This window comes from Coenobita brevimanus, chromosome 52 (assembly GCF_032717465.1).
Source record: "Coenobita brevimanus isolate Jiangsu-jjx chromosome 52, ASM3271746v2, whole genome shotgun sequence".
In the NCBI taxonomy this organism is placed as follows: domain Eukaryota; kingdom Metazoa; phylum Arthropoda; class Malacostraca; order Decapoda; family Coenobitidae; genus Coenobita; species Coenobita brevimanus.
Window position 1 is genome coordinate 7,265,024 of NC_137005.1, and position 20,316 is coordinate 7,285,339.

A 20,316-nucleotide genomic window follows, 5' to 3' on the forward strand; every position below is an offset into this window, starting at 1 on the left:
ACAGTAGCAGATTGGTATGTATATTAGCAACAGCAGCAGTAGCAGGACTGGTGAAGGGAGCAGTACCAGTATCAGTAGCAATATCAATAATAGGATAGCAGGGTGACGGTAGGAGGAATGGTTAGGTAAGGGGCAGCGGCACTCAGCAGCAGTAGGAGTATCAGTATCAGTAGCGGGGAGAATAAGGGAACAATATCAGTAGGAGCAGTAGTAGTAGCAGAGGTTAGGGTTTGGGTAGGAGGGATGGTTAGGGCCGGAACAGCGTCAGTCAGCAGTAGCAATAGCAGAAGCGGGCAGAAAAGCAGCAACAGTCTCAGTAGCAGTAGCGAGCAAAAAAACGGGAGCAGTAGCAGCAGAAGTATCAGTAGGAGTATCAGTAGCAGGGGCAGTGTGGGTATAGGAGGGATGGTTCGGTGCGGGACAGCGTCAATCAGCGCCCCCGGACGGTATATAAACAAACTACCCCGCTGTAAACAAGCCACAGGAATAACACGCCGTCCTCCTCCCCACCTTTTTTACACACCAAGCATTAATCTTTTGCCCAGCCACTTAGTGTGACGCTTCCCCAGGGGCACAGCACTCTCTCACTCACTCTATCTCACTCTCTTACTCACTCTTCCTCTTGCTCTCGATTTCATTCTTGATCTATTCTTGCTCATTGTAATCTGTCTGTCTCTTCCTCCCCCCCCCTCTCTCTCTCTCTCTCTCTCTCTCTCTCTCTCTCTCTCTCTCCATTATTTAATATCCTAATGTATTTTAATCATGTCAATAATGACGATAACAAAATGACGTAATGACATGCAAGAAAATACTAAGGCGCAGTGCTCAGTTTAAAGTGCGAAGGAAAAAGTTGTGTGTGTGTGTGTGTGTGTGTGTGTGTGTGTGTGTGTGTGTGTGTGTGTGTGTGTGTGTGTGCTTCATTCCAACGAAACTACAGTCCTGGGATGTATAATGCTCATGTAGGTCGAGAAACAGCAAGAAAAGGAACATACCGCTTTACTGGGCCATGTTCCTACCACTCCATTTCTCAGTGATAGATAGGACGCAGGTGATAGTGAGATAAGGAATGTCTACAGCTTGAGACAGCGAAGCGGGGTGTTCCTTCAGCTTTACTCCGTGCTATGTTCATCATCATTACCATCCTCACTGTCATGGTCATCGTCATCACAGTCATTTTCGTCATCATATTCACCACCATTACCACCAACAGCACCGACCACCATCATCCAGATTCTTCCTCCCACGTAAGGATAGGATGAGATGGGTAAAAAAAAAAAAATGAAAGTGCTTTACAGTAGTAGAAGTATCACCAACATTCCTCGTGAAATGGTATGTAATTGACAGTTCTACATATTTTTTTTTCTTTTGAGATGCATTTCACGTATGTCTGATTTATATGATCGGAAAATTTGCGTCAGTTTATTCCCGATTTCAATACTCGTGTGAAGAGGCCCAAAATCTTTCTTATCACCGTTGTAACTTTCATCCTGGCGGTGTAATCGGTTGCGTTTGTTAGTTTGGCTTGATAAATGCTTAAGTAATCTCGGTTTTTAGTGTTAGTTGTTGTAGTGAGTCCTTAAACACCATCGCTGATACGGTAATCGGGTTGCACATGATGGCCTGAGAGAGTAAGGACGCTTAAGTGGTTGCGCGGTTTACACAGAGAGGCACTTTTATTAATGCAAAATGAAAAAAAAAGAGAAAAGAAAGAAAGAAAGAGGGGGGGGGATTCAAGGCTCGAAGACTGAGAATCTGGAAAATTTTTCCTTCCAGGGGAAATGGAAGAAAGAATCAAGTTGTTTTCAAGATTCGTTTTTTTCTTTTCCGAGATGCCTGGACACCTTAAAAAAGAAAAAAAAATGGAGATCATAGACGGTGACAAAAACAGACTGAGGAAGACAGTCTCACACCACACCACACCACATCCAATCGTCTTTATGCCTCTTGCTACGCCACACCACACCACGCCACACTTCATCTCCCCTCCTCTGTCCCTCCCGTCCTCCCACCACACCACACCTCACGCCCCAACAGCTCCATCCCGCGGGTGTAGGAATCCACGACAGGGTGTAGCTATGCCCGCAATGTGTCCTGTGTCTTATCCCCTGCGCTGTGTTGGTTTGAGATGGCGCTGACCGACTTATTATTCATCCTCAAAACAACGACAAAAATCTAAACCATTCAATCTATACAACACCTTCTTTTTGTCTCATAAGTAAATTTGACTCTTTTCCTAACTTTTTCAATCCGGTGACGTGTTTTTGTTGATTTTCTTTCCTTGCCACCTCCAGACGATTTTATTCAGCTTTCGGAAAACTTTTTGTGGTGAAGGAGGATATGAAGGCTATGTATGACCTCACCAGTTCAAAAAGCCTCTCCATTGCTGAGAAAAAGTATCCGGAAATAGCAAAAATACAGTTAAGAATGTCATTGGGTTGAAGGGATTAAAACAGACTCTTGCGCTTAAAAAATGAGGAAAGCATTATGACTGCGCACACGCTTGATTATATCCTCTCTCTCTCAGTTTGGATACACCCTACGTTCACGGTGTCGCAGTATTCTTTGTTTACAGAGTAGGTGTGAGGGTGTAACTGCGGCAGGCGGCACTTAACACCCTATTGGAGCGGAGGGATTACATCAGGCCAACACAGTCACCCGTCATACCTCCTCGTAGGCAACACTGTCTTGCCGCGCCACTCACACACGCATTTGCATATCTGTCCTCGGTAGGCGGTACATGTGTCACCCCCTTACCCATCCCACCCACCCCTCCCACCCTCCCTTCACCCCTCCACCCATCCCATCCCATCCCGCCATCCCTCTCCTGTCCGCCAGTTCTTACGAGGACGCCTTCAAGTGGTGGCAATTACATAATCGGGCGGGTCCACTGCCTGGTTATACACCCATCTCTTAACCTCCTCCCTAACTAATCTCAGAAAGGGAGATAGTGGACTGCAAGAGTAGGAACAGCTTAAGCCTGAACAACAGCAACTATTACTACCTCTACTACTACTACTACTAATACTAATACTACTATCACCATTACTACTACTACTATGAACAAAAAATTACGTCTCTGCAACAAGGGATTAAGTTGATTCTTGTTGCAGCTGAACGATTGCAAACCGATTTAGACAGACACCTTGCAATTAAGCTAGGTTGGTGGAGGATTAGTGCCCCTCCCTGTAAAACAATTAACTCTAAGCCCTTGACCACCCCGTTTGGGATACATGGTGTCTGGCAATGGATGGATGGATGGAAAAATACGACCACAATACCACCTGTACGACCCTCTTATTGACCATGTATTCCCTCCCTCCACAGCAACAGCTCTCTGAGGGAGCTTACGACCCTCTAGTGAAAAGAAGGACGACCATATAGCCCCAAATACGACCCCCACTAACCACGTCTTCTCCTCCTCCTGCAGCAGTAAGGGTTTTTTAAAGGAGCGCACGACCCCTTAGTGAAAACAGGTTAAGAATACGACCACAAAACCATCCAAGTACGACTCCCCACTAACCACGTCTTCTCTTCCCCCTGCAGCAGTACGGGTCTTCTATGGAGCGAACGACCCCTTACTGAAAACAGATTAAGAATACGACCACAATACCCTTCAAGTACGACCCCCACTAACCACGCCTTCTCTTCCTCCTGCAGCAGTACGGGTCCTCTGAGGGAGCGTACGACCCTGGCTGTGACCCTTCGCCCACCATGCCGCAGCTCCACGACCACGCCCACGCCCACGATCACACCCACGCCCACGAACAGGCCCCTCTCACGCCCTCATCGTCGTCGTCCTCGTCCAACTCGTCCGCGTCTTCGGGGGGTACTGCCTCCTTCGTCAGCCCCTGCAGCGACCGTGCCAATAATTACGTCTCACCTGGTTCTGACGCCGGGTCCACAGGTGAGAATGACGCTCCTCTGGCGTCTGTGTCTGTCTGTGCTTGTGTGTGTCTGTGTCTGTGTCTGTCTGTACTTCTGTGTGTCTGTGTCTGTGTCTGTGTTTGTCTGTGCTTGTCTGTGTCTGTGTCTGTGTCTGTCTGTGCTTGTCTGTGTCTGTGTCTGTCTGTGCTTCTGTGTGTCTGTGTCTGTGTCTGTCTGTGCTTCTGTGTGTCTGTGTCTGTGTTTGTCTGTGCTTCTGTGTGTCTGTGTCTGTATCTGTCTGTCGCTGTCTCTGTCTGCCTCCTCTGTGTGTCTGTGTCTGGGTCGTGTCTGGGTCTGTCTGTATCTCCCTCCGTCTCTGTCTCTGTGTCTGCCTGCTTACCTGCCTGCCTGTCAGTTTGTCTGTCTGTCTGTCTGTCTATCTGTCTCTTCTGTCTCTCTGTCTCCGTCTGCCTGCCTCTGTGTCTATGTCTGTGCCTGCCTGCCTGTCTGTCTCTGTCGGTATCTCTCTCTCTCTCTCTCTCTCTCTCTCTCTCTCTCTCTCTCTCTCTCTCTCTCTCTCTCTCTCTCAAGGGGTGTGGCAATCTAAGGCTGACAATCACAGTTAACAAAGCCGTGGGAGGTGAAGATGTAGAACCCCTTGAGAAAAATGAAGCCTCTTTATTTTAGTCTCCCGCATAAATACAGGGAGGGCCATATATAACCCTCGTGTTTTGTGGGGACGGCTCAGTCAGTGTTTTTATCAGTATCTACCCTGCATCATTTATTCCTTTCCCAATCCCACTGCCACAACCACGCCCACACCAGCCGACAGTGCCATCTCCGTATTTCACAAGATACTGTCACTGTATTTTTTAACCTCTTGTCTTACTGCGGGTAGTGAAGGCTATATCTAATTCCTCCATTACAAAAAAGGTCGAAAAATCAATTTAAAAAACTGTAAAAATAGCAGGAAAAAATTGAATGCAGTTTCTGGAAAAAGCAAAGAAAATACTGACTTAAGCTGATTTGCCTGACAGATTCCCAATATCTTTCAGCTCAGTTGTTGGTGGGATGTACTTAGAGTGGGGGTTTGGTTTGACTAGTAACCAAGGAGATTCATTCCTAGATTATAATTAGGCTTAGTGAATGTAATGCACCCATGATATAGTAATCAAGCCGTGAAGGTGGTCCGGTTCCGTCAGATGAAATAAACTGTGGGAGGAAGAGGAGGAGGAGGAGGAGGAGGAGGAGGAGGAGGGAAGCTACAAGGTAAATTTGGCAAGATGAATACCCACCCATTCTTTAATCAATTCCAGGCCTCGTACGGTAGCCCAGGCAGCCCCATTCCCTCGGGCTACGGGTATAATGACCTGCCTACCCCCGTCTTGCCTGGTGGGGGCTGCTGGAGTGGGATGGGGAGGGGCTGGGGTGGGATGAAGTGGATGGAGCTGAGGGAAGGATGGGGGATGAGGTGCGATGGGGTAGGATGGAAGGAAGGTGAGGTAAGATGGGGTGGAATGATGGAAGGATAGGATGGGATGGAGAAGGATGGGATGACACGATGAGTTGATGGGGTGGGATAGAGTAGGCCAGGGTGGAATGATGGGTAGATGGGATACGATGCTGGTGTAATGAGATGGGATTCGGATGGTGTGGGATGGGATCAGTGTGGGATAGTGGTTGGAGTGGGAGTGAAGGATATGAGATGGGACAGAGCTTGAGGCGGAATAGGATATCTAGCCGAAAGACTGGTGATACACTTGGGCTATCGAGCGGGACAAGATCGGCCTATAACTGGGCTATAAGTGGGCTATAACTTGGCTATAAGTCGACTAGAAGAAGCAAAGAGTTGGTCAGGTTCAAATCCCTTTATGCCACGTTGAATGCAAACTCCCTTAAGGTAAGTGGGCTATCGAGTGGGCTAGGACCGGGCTATAACTGGACTACAAGTGGGCTAGGAGAAGCAAAGGGGTTGGATAGGTTACAGGGCTAGATACTGGGCTATAACTGGGCTACAAGTGAGCTAGGAGAAACAACGAGTGCACCAGGGTCGAGTCTCCTAAAACCTCGTTGGAATGCATACCCCACACCACTGGAGGTTCACTGGTACACTCCAATCCTGTCCATAAACCTGCTTTTATGCATCCGAGCCGCACAATTACCCGCCCACCGTCAGCTTTGCATACAGGCCCTCCAGTTTTTACGGGTTTTATGTCTCTCCGTCTTTTTACGTCGCGACCTGGTGTATGCTGGTTTTCTGCTGGCCATTTCTGTGAGTAGGATAGTTCCTGGGTGTGAGAGTTAGCTTTTTATTTATTTATTTATTATTTTTTGGGGGGCAGTGTTGCTGCTATCGTCGTCACTGTCATTATCGGTATTATCATTATCGCTACCATGGTTAGAATAGTCTATATCATGATGATGATGATGATGATGATGATGATGATGATGATGATCATCATCATCATCAGAGCCATGGTTATCTACACTCATCGTCATTACCTTTACCAGAACAGAATCATCGTCGTCATCATCATCATCATCATCACCACCTACTACTACTACTACCACCACCACCACCACCACCACCACCACCGCCCACTTCCACCACCACCACTTCCACTACCACCACCATCATCATCACCACCACCACCACCACCACCATCAACTATTATATTATAAGGGACAATATTCCCCTACCAATTTTCGTTACACGTGGCTGGGTAATAGTCCTACAGCAATGACGTAATATATGACGTAACAGATGAGGCTGTGTGAGGTCATCTGTCATTGTGTGGGAGGATTCCTTGGCCTCAGGGAACGGACATGCTAAAACAAGAATCTATGAACAATTATGATGTAGAATTGTGTGTGTGTGTGTGTGTGTGTGTGTGTGTGTGTGTGTGTGTGTGTGTGTGTGTGTGTGTGTGTGTGTGTGTGTGTGTGTGTGTGTGTGTGTGTGTGTGTGTTTAAGAGTATCCATGCATGTGTGTATATCGTCAGGCCTGTGTTGTGTGCGTGCAGACGTGTGCGTGTGCGGAAAAGAGAGTATTTAGTACCTTGGATTTTATTTTCCCTTCAGCTCGCGTCCCACACTTACCAGCACGCCAAGAATGGTGGTAAAATTGCCGGCAGAAGTTCTTTTCCTTGTCCGATATCGCGAGCACTGAAAGCCTGTGTATCGTGAAGGCTGTGTAGCACCTCCTCGTTACTAGGATATTTGAGTACATGGGACGATCCTCTTCTTAGCGATGGATGTATTAGTGTTGTTGTCTGTCTCTGCTTCTCCATCCTCTCCACTTGGCCAAACCATCTCAAAGCACTTTCAATCACTTCCACATCACCTCCACAACGCTCCTTTACTTCCACAGGTATTGATCAGGACTGCCTTAATGGAGTATGCCATAGTCAGGTGTTTTATGGGGCTTCGTGTGTTTTAGGAAGCATTGCCACGGATAGAGTTTTACGGCCATCACCGGAACTCTGTGCAGGAAATGTGGATGTATAGCCCCTGTACTCCTTTTAATCTAACTTGGTCTAAAATTGTCACCACTGTCCTCTAACCACCTTAACTTGGCCTAATAATGTCATCACTATGCTCTATTCACTCGAACTTGCCTCTAAAATCGTCATCGCTCCTTCCTGAAGCTCTAACATTGGTACTGATTTAGAGCTCGCATTGGGACTACAGGGAAATGTGAACGTAAATTCTCTATATTCTTTTCACTTTAACTTGACCTAAAATTGTCACCTCTCCGTCCTGAATGCATAGTTGTAACAATAATTTAACGCTAGAATACGACGCCAGTCACGAAGAAGTGCCATGGCAAGGATGTACAGCCGTAGCATTATCTCATCCTGTCACTGATCAATGTGAAATAAGCGGCATTAGAACGACAGTCTCAGCCAAGTTAAGGTGAAAGAACTGTAGCATACTCAAAATTAATTCTGTGTCGTAAGTAAGGAAAGGGTATAATCTTTTTTGTTTTACTGGTACTCAAAATCTATTGACTAACACACTTACGATGACTCCCGTGTCTTAAGATTTCTTTTTGTAGGAAAGATGAGGGAAGTACGATGTTGATTTTCCATGATGGACGTGGATTCACAGATAAATAAGTGATCTGTTCCCGGTTCTCACTATACTTCTTTCACCTTAAGTTGGCCAAGATCGTCGTCCTTTCGCAGGTAATTTCACGTAGCTCAGTGGCAGAAAAGGACAATGCTATGGTTCTACATTCTTTCCATGGCACTCCCTCGTGACTATCATTGTCCCAGGGTTTATCCATTGCTACAACTATATAAGTGCCGTGAAAAGGATGTGGAGTCGCAGTATTGTCTCTTTCTGCCACTGAGCTGCGAGAACTTGGCTGCAAAATGACGAAAGTCTAGGCCAAGTTAAGGTAAAAAGGACTCTATTTGCTTGACTGATGATTGCTTGATGATGATTGATGATGACTGACTCGCGATTGATTGCTGACGATGATGATGATGATGATGATGATGACGATGTTCCTTCTTCCCCTTCGTCAGGTGTAGGTTCTCCCGGCGTCAATCTCTCCTCTGTGGGCGGTGGCAGCAGCGGAGGAGGGCCGGGGGAGTCCAGCGAGATCTCGTACTGCGCGGGCTGCTCCGGGCGCATCATCGACCGGTTCTACTTGCGTGCCGTGGAGCGCAAGTGGCACGCCGGGTGTTTGCGCTGCGCCGCCTGCAACACGCCACTCGACGACGCGGTCACCTGTTTCGCCAGGGAGGGTCACATCTTCTGCCGCGACGATTATCACAGGTAAGAATCGTAATTAGCCTTTCAACCTGAGACCGCCATTTTTATTTTTTATTTACATATTATCTTTATTATCTTTACCCAACCAATAAAGGAGTGCTCGTAGTGAAGGGGTTTAGTAAGGCTGGATCAGACCCCTCAAGTTCGAAAAGTAAAATAATAAATAAAATCGTCAGGAAATCGCAAGAATAAAAAATAAAAATGATATCCAAGGTTCCATGGGTTATAATTTTCCTTTATTTTGATGATGCATTCTTTATTTTATTTTTAATACAGACGTCCTTATTTTACTTAGAAGGGACTATTCAAAGTAAAATTAACCCCGTCACCATAAATGGTCTCTCGTAAGATTCATAAAATTGCTTAGTAAAGGTAAGAATGCACTAAGAAAAAGCGTCGTCTCGGCAAAGGGTTAACTGGGTCGCGCCTACACCAAGTCTGCCAGTCCCATAATACGTTTAGCGGGAAATGGTGGTGATAATGATGATGATGATGATGATGATGATGATGATGGTGGTGGTGGTGGTGGGAAGAAATATAATGACGACGACGATGATGATGATGATGGTGGGAAGAAAAATAATGACGACGACGATGATGATGATGATGATGATGATGATGATCATGATGGAGGTAGTGGTGTTTGATGGTGATGGTGATGGTGGTGGTAAGAAAAATAATGACGATGATGATGACGATAATGATGATGATGATGATGATGATTACTCCCATACATAAAGGTAAGTTATATATCTATCACTTTTTATAACTTCAGAATTTCCCATGCACTTCTCACTTTACAGTACATTAAAAAAATCCCTCCACACCTACACCCATGCCCGTCAAAATGGGTAGGGGTGGGTCACTTCCCCAATGATAGGATGTGTTGTTCTTCAGACCTATGGATCAATCTCTACACTGCTTGAGCGTGTATACTAGAACTGGTCAACTCAGGAATTGTCTTTCTCTCTCTTACTCTCTGCCTATGACCTCCGATGTCCACGAATTTGTTAATGAGCGGATTTTGATTTTGACTGCCTTTTCTTCGATTTTTTTTTTTAAATGAAGGGACACGGCTTGCGGGGACCCAACCTTTCGCATCAAAAAATATCATCAAAAAGAGCCACTGTTATTCGTGGATGACGAGCATAGAGCATAAATTCTAATATAATGATGATCTCTATAACCCCCTTCATGTTAGCTAATGGACATGTGGAGTAAGATTGGATGACCGATTTGACTAATATGCAAGGAGACTCATTCCCACCTAAAAGGGCTCATCGAAATTCATGCTTTCACAACTTAGTAATCAAGTTGTGAGAGTGACACAGTTCCGTTGGGTGAAAACACAGCAACAACAGTGATTCCCATCATCCCTCAGCTGAACTGAATCGTCGGGAGGTAGAGACAGGAAAAAATATGCTGTTCTCGAGGTGTTTATCGTAATTCCGTGCCATTTCCATGTCCCTTATCCAGCAACAGTTTGAGCTTCTAATTTAAGTAGAGGCAGCTTCATCTCTCATTATCAGTCACCCGCGGCCGCCTGTTGAGTTTCTCCTATCCTCCTCTTCCCCTCTCGGCAGCTGATATATTCACAGCAACGGGGATCCTACAACTCTACCTCCAGACCAACACCCCCACACACCCCTCCCCACACACACAACCAAACACACACCCACATCCCCCTACACACACGCCCTCATTCCCCCCACACACTCGCACATCCCCCTCAAGCACACATATCCGTGCCCAAACACACACCCACACAAACACTCCATATCCAAGCGACCGTCCACTTCTCCCTTTACGAAATGCCAACATGGATGAGCTGGTGCGGTTCACGACGTCTCTGATTCCTATCGCCCCGCCATTACCGCAAGATCGTCCGCATAATTATCGACAAGGAGATGGTATCGCGAATGCCGGGAGCAAGGCGATGAATGCTTGCGGAGATATAATGTGCGATAGACGGATAGTTCTTGTCGCGTTGGGTATGTCTGCGCGGCCAGGTAACAGATTTATGAACGATCTTGTGGTTAGATTTGTACATAAAGTTGCCCGTTTATTTTTCTGTCTTCATTCGCATCCCTGCCATACACTCTGCAACCAAATTAAGGTACAGTTTTAGGTGCTTATTACTTAATTTACGAATCATACAGAGGTTGGCTTGTGTATTAGATTGCTTGATTATTCTTCGTCTTCACTTACTTTGCAACCTTGTACTTTGCAACCAAATTAGAGTGAACACTCGAGAGAAAATTATAAGAAAAGTAAAACAATAACCGATAAGAGTGAATTTCTTGGGAGAGTCGTTTATCCTGCGAACTGGTTAAAATTCTTGGTAATTTCGGACTCAGAACCTAGGATGAAGGATGACAGTTGTAGTCCTGTTGTTATTCCTGCGACCTTGCTCTTCTTGTGTCCCGGTGGAGATGCAGCATTGACACGGTGCCAGATATAGATGGATTTTAAAGTCACTGGAACGGACGTGTAATCTAATGTGTGATCTAACCTTGCTTTCACACCTCCAGAAAGAAATGGCAAACATATCAGCTTCGTAGCTGTAGGACTCTGCCGTAGAAGAGGTGCTTAACAGACTAATAAGAAGCAAATGAAGACACAAATTAACCCGTGCCCTTTTGCAACTCGTACCTCGGTAAATGATAACGATTTATTTAGCTCTTAGTTTTCAGTCTCGCAGATCAATACTTTCTGTAAGAGAGATGATTGCAGGAAGACAAACACAACACCCCCTTCGTCGGTACAAATTCGATTTTTCAACACCCTGAATCTCCATCATCTCTTCAATCCACACCAGTATCAGCCCCCTTCCCTTTTCCACACTAATAACCTTGTCCTCTCATCCCCTTACCTCCTCACTCCTCCACCCCATTATCGCTTCCCCCTCTCCCTTCATCTCCCTCCTCCCCGTAGCATAAGTTCCCCTCTTTCCCCCTCCCCATCCCAACATCCCCCCAACACCAGTAGCAACTTCCCCTCCTTCCCCACTCCCCCATCGCTTAACCCTTTCACACCAGTATCACTCTCTTTCACCTCCCCTCCCCCATCCCCACAACAGAATCAATCTCCCCTCCCCCTCCCCATTCCCACACTCTCCCCACCAGGGCCCAGTAGCAACGTCCCCTCCTTCCCCCTCCCCTCCTATCTGTTGCCACGCAGACCACCCACACTTCCTCTTTTACTATCCACACTCAACTACTCACTCACCCCCCGGCGCACCTTGCCTTCAGCACTGTGTGTGTGTGTGTGTGTGTGTGTGTGTGTGTGTGTGTGTGTGTGTGTGTGTGTGTGTGTGTGTGTGTGTGTGTGTGTGTGTGTGTGTGTGTCTTGTAGTCTCGTAGGGTCCTTGGCGAATAATCTACTTTATTTTTACCTTGAAATTTCCCTTGTATATTAATTGCACACCTTTATTTACTTTCATACATGCTTGCTGTTACTTCCTCCTGTGAGTCTATGGTTGAATACATGCTCTCCCCATCTCCCCCCTCTCTTCGATATTTCCTCCCCTTTCTCACTCTTCCCCAGAACGACCCTCACCACATCCTCCCATTCCTCACCCCTCTTTCCCCTCCCCACTCCTCCCCTCACCCCATCCATTCACTCTCCATTCCATTTCCTCCCTTCCTATCCCTCCTTTAACTAATACTCCAGTCCTTATCTCATCCTCCCTTCCTCACTCGTGCCCCTACCACTTCCTCTCACTACCCATCCCCTTTTACCCTTCACTGCTCCTCCCCACTCCTCCCCTCACCCTATCCCCCACTCCTCACCCCCTTTCCCCCTCCCTACATCCCATTCCTCTCATTAGATTGTCTCAACCCAGACACAAGTATTTCCTGAGTTGAAAAAAAAAAGAAAAAAGAAAAAAAGTGACAATCGTGGTATCTAGTTTTAATCTCTCTCTCCCTCTCTCTCTCTGATTGATGGGATAGGAATAAATGAATAATAATGATGATGATAATGGTGATGACAATGGATGTGATGACGAAAGACAGGTGGTGATGACAGTAGGAGCTGAGATGATAATGGTGGTGATGGTGGTGATGATGGTGATATTAGTGATGAAGAAAGCTGTACAATTTTGGTAGTGATGGTAGTGATGATGACCAAAGTAGCGATATTGGTGGTGAGGGTTATGGTGATGAAGCAGGTGGACATGAGAGTAGGGGTGGTGATGGTTGTGGTGGAGGTGGTGGTGGGTGTGGTGGTGATAGCTGTGGTAGTGACGGTTTTGGCGATACTTAGCGCGGAAATGATTGTAATAATGGTGACGAGGGTGATGATGGTGATGAAAATGATGGTGGGTATGAAAGTAGTGATGACGGTAATGAAGATGACAAGGAATGTGATAATGACACAGATGGTGGTGACGAAGACTTGTGATGGTATTGGTGGTGATGACAATGATGATGTGAGATATGGTGATGATGGCAGTGTGTGATCCTTGTGATGATGATGGTGATGACGATGGTGATGAAAAATAATGACGAAGATGATAAGTGATGAACACAATGGTGAAAATGACTGATAATGATGATGATGATGGTCGTGATGACAATGGTGATGGAGATGACAGTGTTGACATGAAAATAATGGTGAGGAAAATGGTTGGTGATGAAAAATGATGGTGATTAAGGAAGTGGTGGTGACTCTAATGGTCGGTGATGACAGTGATGACGGAACTGAAGCGGTGGTGATGACGGTAGTGCTTGTAGTGATGATGGCAGCCCAGATAAAGCCTGTTTACGTTAGGCGCCGGATTATTAGTGTGCCGAACCCGTTGTTTACACGCGGCGAAGTTAAGTTCGGCTGGGCTAAAATCTCGGCTTTATTATTATTATCATTATTATTATTATTATTATTATTATTATCATTACCTATTTAGTTATTTATTTTATTTTTTTGGTGGTGATGAAAACGTCTGTGTGGATGGTGAGGGAAATATGTCACCAAGGATGTTAAATGCTTCTCTCTCTCTCTCTCTCTCTCTCTCTCTCTCTCTCTCTCTCTCTCGTTTTATTGTTTTCCTTGTCTTTTTGTGGTAGGTGGGGACGCTCACCATCCACTCACTCAATGTAGTGCTGCTCTCGGGTGTCTGCCCTGTCCTCTCTTCCATCCTTCTTTCCTTCCAGCTTCTTCTGTCTTTCTTTCCTTCATTCTTTCCTCGTCTTTCTGCCTGCGGGTGACTTTACACTCCCTCTTCTGTCTTTCATTCCTTCATTCTTTCCTCTTCCTTCTGCCCGTGGGTGACTCTACACTGAGTGACAAGCCAAATGGTTTCCTGTACACCAGGAAACCATTTACTACGCTGGGTGGTAACCATATAACCAAATTTTGGCGCCTGGTGGTTTAGTTGGTAATTATTGTGCTCCAATCGGATTGAGCCGGTGAAGGTTTATATCCAAGGGATGGTTGGGGTTTATTGCTCACGTAATGCCACTCAGGGATGAGTGAGGCTGGTCACTCTCATCTTAAATGTCAGGACCAACTGCCTAGCCCCGGGCTCCTACGCTCCTCATGGGGCAACGTAGGACTGGATGATGGATGGATGGATGGATTCTGAGTTTTTGTCACATTTTCCTTTCAGTGTCTTTTTCTGTCGCTCACATATGCACGTCCACAGCACTATCTCCTGTAACTCTCTCTCTCTCTCTCTCTCTCTCTCTCTCTCCCTCCCTCTCTCTCTCTCTCTCAATCCTTTGTTACCAATAGCATCATTATATTAAACCAACAGTCAATTATCGCTTCCTCGTTATTTGTCTCTGTTTATTCGTTATTACCTTATTCCCTTATTTATTATCATCTTCTTTCTCCTCTTTCTTTGTCTCTTTGTTAATAAATGGACACAAAGAAGCATAAACAAAGAGGAGTGAAGACGTATGGAAGAAAAATGGCGTGTGTGTGTGTGTGTGTGTGTGTGTGTGTGTGTGTGTGTGTGTGTGTGTGTGTGTGTGTGTGTGTGTGTGTGTGAGAGAGAGAGTGAGAGAGAGAGAGAGAGAGGTACCCAAATGCTATAGCCCTTTCACCTAAACTTGGCCCAGATTTTCGTCCTTTTGCAGCTTATTTCTCATAGCAGAAAAAGATGATACTATGACTGAACATCTTTTCCATGGCACTTCTTCATGACTAGCATCATATACTAGCGTCAGTCTATTGCTACAACTCAGTATTCACGATGGAGAGATGGCAATTTTAGGCCAAGTTAGAGTAGTAGTGTATCGAATAGTAGAAGTAGTAGTAGTAGTAGTAGTAGTAGTAAGTAATAGTAGTAGTAGTACTAGTAGAAGTAGTAATAGTAGTAGTAGTAGTAGTTGCTAGACTCATATGAACGTGAACCCAGTGGACTGCAGGCCTTAGTCACTCTTCTTCAGTCCACCATCCTCATTTCGGGGGATAGGGAAATAAACAAGAGACGTTTGTATAACCAAGTAGATAAGCTCATGGTTATAGAAGTTAGAGAGGGAGATGAGAGGCTTTGTATAACCAGCCAGTGAATACCTCCAGTCCTATCAGTGCCACCACACGCAGGCGCCCCTCCCAAAGCACCCGGGTTGGAGTAAAGGGGGTACAGGGAGCCTGCCAAGTCCACGAGAGGGCATTTGACCAGGTGTGCTCTCTCTCTCTCCCCCGCCCTACATGCACGCCCAGCCCTAGCATGCATACCTCCCGTGCATATCCCTTATCGTCTTCTCGCGTCCACTTATCCCACTCTACATTTTTATTAACACCTTCTCCACGAGGACATAATCTTTACTTCCGTTCTTCCTACCGCCAGGCGATTTATCTGGGTTTGGGGAGAGAACTTTTTTGGGGGGAGGTGAGATGTCTATGAGGAGGGGTGTGGGGGTGAACAAAGAAACCCTCTCCCCTCTATAAGAACCCCATCTTACCCCCCAGGCGCGAAGTGTGGGTATGGGGAGTGTGGGGGTGAAAAAATGTCCTCCCCATGCCCCCCACTTCACCCCCCACTCACCCCTGCGTGAAAATATGAGGGGTGAGGAAGGGACGAGGTGAAAACTTGAAAACTACTCTCGTCTATAGCCATTACTTTTCATACAGATGCAAGGTGTGTGTGTGTGTGTGTGTGTGTGTGTGTGTGTGTGTGTGTGTGTGTGTGTGTGTGTGTGTGTGTGTGTGTGTGTGTGTGTGTGTGCGTGCTTGCGTGCGTGCGTGCGTGCGTGCGTGCGTGCGTGCGTGTGTGTGTGTGTGTGTGTGTGTGTGTGTGTGTGTGTGTGTGTGTGTGTGTGTGTGTGTGTGTGTGTGTGTGTGTGAAAACTATCTCCCACACCCACACCCTCCTTCGTGGACACAAGGGGGTGAAGAGAGAGTGCAGGGGGGGAGGGAGACCATACCCCCACCTACTCCCCCTTAAATACGAGGGTGTACGAGGTGAGGGAGGGAAGCGGGGAGCAATAAAGATGATAGATAAGGAAGATGGCCGCTGTCTGGGGAGGAGAGGGGGCAGAGGACTGGTGTCTGGGGAGAAGGCAGTATTTGGGGGTGAAAGGAAGAGTGGGGGGAGGGCGGGGGAGGGAAGGTGAGGGATAAGGGAGGGGAGATGATATTTGGGGAGAAGGGGCGGGTTAGCTGAAGGAAAGAGGTAAGGCAAGGGTAGAATGGGGAGGATAATATCTGAAGGGTAAGAGAAGACCTGCAGGGAGTAGAATCGGGGGGAAGGGAAAGGTGTGGATGGGGAGGGGAAAGGAAGGTGGGGATTGGAAGGGGAGGAAAGGACAGAATCTGGGGAGCTGTGCAGGGAAAATTAAAGTAGGAATTGTGGGAATGAGATTAAGGTAGGGGGAGAAAAGAAAATGATGATGATGATGATGATGATGATGATGATGATGGATGATGGGTGACAGGTGATGATGATGATGATGATGATGATGATGATGGATGATGGGTGACAGGTGATGATGATGATGATGATGATGATGATGATGATGATGATGATGGATGATGGGTGACAGGTGATGATGATGATGATGATGAAGTGAGGACGCAAAATAGAAAGGAAGGTTCTATGGCTACAAAGCAGGAAAGTGTAGCCTAAAATAAAATAAAATCCCAGAAAAGTCAAAACATAAACAACAAAACTCGAAAATTTACTTCTTAAAGAGACAGACTAAGAATTTTTAAAGAATGAAACCGGAAATTAATCCAAAAAAAAAAAAGTAAAATAAGAAAAAAATAAATAAACGGGCAATTCATATGAAGATGAACTGCAAATTTTGAAGGAAAGTAGGACAGGAAATCAGTGCAAAAAATGGCAAATTAGAAACGAAAATAAAACAGTAATTTCTTATGGAGATGGAGAGATCTTTGGCGATGCAATTATACAGAAAGGAAATTATAGGCAAAAACTCGATGACCAAGTGAGTGAGCTTAGAGACAGATGGTTAACGAGGGTTGAATGAGGAGGGTGGAGGTGAGAGAGGGATAAGGTTATGCTGTTCAACTTTACCCTCTTCCTTCCTTCTCTTCCTTCCTCCTCTTCCTTCCTCTCCCGTCTTTTTCATTCCTTCTTCCTCTTCTTTCCTTCACGTCCTTCCTCATCCGTTCTTTTCTTCCTTCCTCCTTTTCATTCTTCTTTCGTCCTATTGTTTTATCTTCCCCAGTATATTTCTCCTCTCTGCCTTCTTTTTTCTTTCCTCTGCTTTCTTTCCCTCCCATTTTTCTTTCCCTTCCTCCTCATCCTTTTTACTCATCTATATATTACAGAACACACACACACACACACACACACACACACACACACACACACACACACACACACACACACACACACACACACAAAGCGTCCCTACCCTAACATACTGTACAACTCTAACCCTTCCCCTTCTCCCCCCCATCCTCCCTACAATCCCAACCTACACCCACACTCCCCCCAACACTGAGAAAGAACACCCACACTAAAACCAGCCTAGATGAGAAGGGGGGGAAGGGACATTTGTTTCTTTGCCCCTCCCCCCCTCCCCGTTTTCAGTGCTCATCCTTGCCCACAACAAGACCTGGTGGGAGTAAAAGAGGGGGAAGAAAAAGGGGGAGGGAAATTTGCCCCCTTGAACATCTTTTCCCCCCTTTATATATCCTCTTAGTACCCTCAACTCTCCTTGATGACCCCTTTATCCCCTTCTAGGACCCTCCCTTCCCTTTCAGTACCCCCCTTTGCCCTTCAGTATCCCCTTTCCCCTGTTCAGCACCCCTTTTGCCCCCTCAATATCCCCTACCCTCTTCAGTACCTCCCTTCCCCTGTTACTTTAGCTCCCCCCAGTACCCCTTTCCCCTCTCAGCACCCCCTTTCCCCCCCTTCACCCCCCTCCAGCAGGAAAAAGTGGAAGGTATGCTCCAGGTCCCCCCAGACGCCTCTCCCTCTTATCGTAAAAGCGCACTAGGAACAAGAATGTAAAGTCCACGGCGGGGCAGTTATAGAGACACATCACCTACTGGAGAGATCGACCTTAAATTCTCAGCATTTTAAGACTTCCAGTAGTTGTGCCTGTGGACGTTTACACACTGGTTCCCTTTTCTCGTCTCTTCTCGTAGTTCTTAGTTCCTTAGCACCTTTTCCTTGGCTGTTTAGTCTAGGCAGTGTCTCCTTAAGTTCTCGGCATTTTAAGACTTCCAGTAGTTGTGCCTGTGGACGTTTAGACACTGCTTCCTTTTTCTCCTCGTCTTCTCTCGTGGTTCTCCGTTCCTTGACACCTCTTCCTTGGCTGTTTATTCTGGGCATTGTCTTCTTAAGTTCTCGGAATTCTAAAATTTCCATTAGCTATGCCTGTGGACGTTTAGACATTGGCCCTTTCTCCTCCTCGTCTTCTCTCTTGGTTCTTCGTTCCGTAACATCTCTTCCTTAGCTGTTTATTCTGCGTATTGGCTCGTATCTGCTGTGCTTAGAGGCTTCTAGATACACAGCATTTACTTCTTGGTTGTTTATTTTGCACACTGGAGGCATTGTTTAGCACCTTTTCCCTAAACAGTATATAGTTACAGATTTATTCTTATTTTCGTCACGTTTTCGATGTTCCTTGATGTGTTTTTCTTATATTTTACTCACTGGAAATTTCTGATAATGCTTCTGTCTTACGGGTTTATTTCCACATTTTTTAAAACCGGTTCCAGAGATTTTTTAAAATTTGGCTCGAGATTTCATTTTTTTTTGATTGACTCCTGAGATTTTTTTTATTTGCTCGAGATGCTTTTTAAATGACTCTAGAGATTTTTTTACTCGATTTTTTTTTTTTACTGACTTCAGACATTTTTTTCATTAACTCCAGAGATTTTTTAAAACTGACTCCAGAGATTTTTTTAACTGATTCCAGAGATTTTTTTAACTGACTCCAGAGATTTTTTTTAACTGACCCAGAGATTTTTTTTACTGACTCCAGAGATGTTTTTAATTGACTCCAGAGATTTTTTTAATTGACCCAGAGATTTTTTTTACTGAGTCCAGAGATTTTTTTTATTGAGTCCAGAGATTTTTTTTTTACTGACTCCAGAGATTTTTTTAATTGACTCAGAGATTTTTTTTTTTAACTGACTGCAGAGATTTTTTTTTATTGACTCCAGAGATTTTTTTTATTGACTCCAGAGATTTTTTTCAGTTACCAGAGATTTTTTTATTGACTCCAGAGACTTCTTTTTTTTAACTGACTCGATATTTTTTTAAATTGACTCAGAAGATTTTTTTAAACTGACTCCAGAGATTTTTTTAATTGACTCCAAAGATTTTTTTTAATTGACTCCAGAGATTTTTTTTACTGACTCCAGAGATTTTTTTTCATTGCCCAGAGATTTTTTAAACTGATTTCAGAGATTTATTCGTCTTCCTTCGCAATTCCCTTGTTATTTGCTGTACACTGTGTCGATGAAGAAATTATAAAATGAACATGCCAGAGAATAATAAGGTGAAATACGCATAAAAATGATGAAATACGCATAAAAAAAAAAGAGATGAATTACGCATAAAAAGATGTGAAATGCGCATAAAGTGAGGTGAAATACGCATTAATAAGTGTTGAAATACGCATTGAAAAGGAGAAACACGCATCAAAAAGAGGTGAATAACGCATAAAAAGAGGTGAAATGCGCATAAAAAGGTGAAATGCGCATAAAAAGGTGAAAGACGCATAAAGAGGTGAAACTGACAAAAAAAAGGTGAAATACGCATAAAAAGAGGTAAAATGTGCATAAAAAGAGATGAAATGCGCATAAAATGAGGTGAAATAAGCATAAAATAAGGTGAAATACGAATAGAAAAGGCGAAATACGCACAAAAAGCTGAAATAAGCGTAAAAAAGTTGAAATACGCAATAAAAAGTCGTTGTTATCCCGGTAGGCTTCGTAAAATACTTCATCCCTGTCACTTTACTGTTTCTCTACCCATGGAACATTATCTTGTACGTTTTAAATACTGTGTGGGTGTTGATAAAATGGCGGGGGACAGGGCGAGATGGAGGCGATTCGTTTGTGGCCACCCCTTACGGGATTAAGGCGTCCGGCAATAGATAGATAGCTAGTGTGTTGATAATTAGGAGGGGCATATTAAGCAAATTACACGGCTTTCTGTGGGTTGCTGTGAGCCTCCTAAGACTACAAGATTATAGATGAAGAAAAAGAAAGCATAAGGTCTATTCATTTTCGTGAAT

General features: G+C 45.1%; 1 protein-coding gene across 1 annotated transcript in view; it reads left to right on the forward strand.

Annotated features, from left to right (window-relative positions):
- Nucleotides 1-3,696: 3,696 nt before the first annotated feature.
- The window catches only part of LOC145400387 (LIM/homeobox protein Lhx9-like), a 134,246-nt gene continuing 117,626 nt past the window's right edge, over nucleotides 3,697-20,316 (forward strand). The window contains exons 1-2 of the mRNA XM_080272902.1: nucleotides 3,697-3,904; nucleotides 8,398-8,650. Of these exons, the coding sequence (XP_080129028.1) occupies nucleotides 3,712-3,904; nucleotides 8,398-8,650 (446 nt within the window). The 5' untranslated portion in view covers nucleotides 3,697-3,711. The remainder of the gene's footprint in view (nucleotides 3,905-8,397; nucleotides 8,651-20,316) is intronic.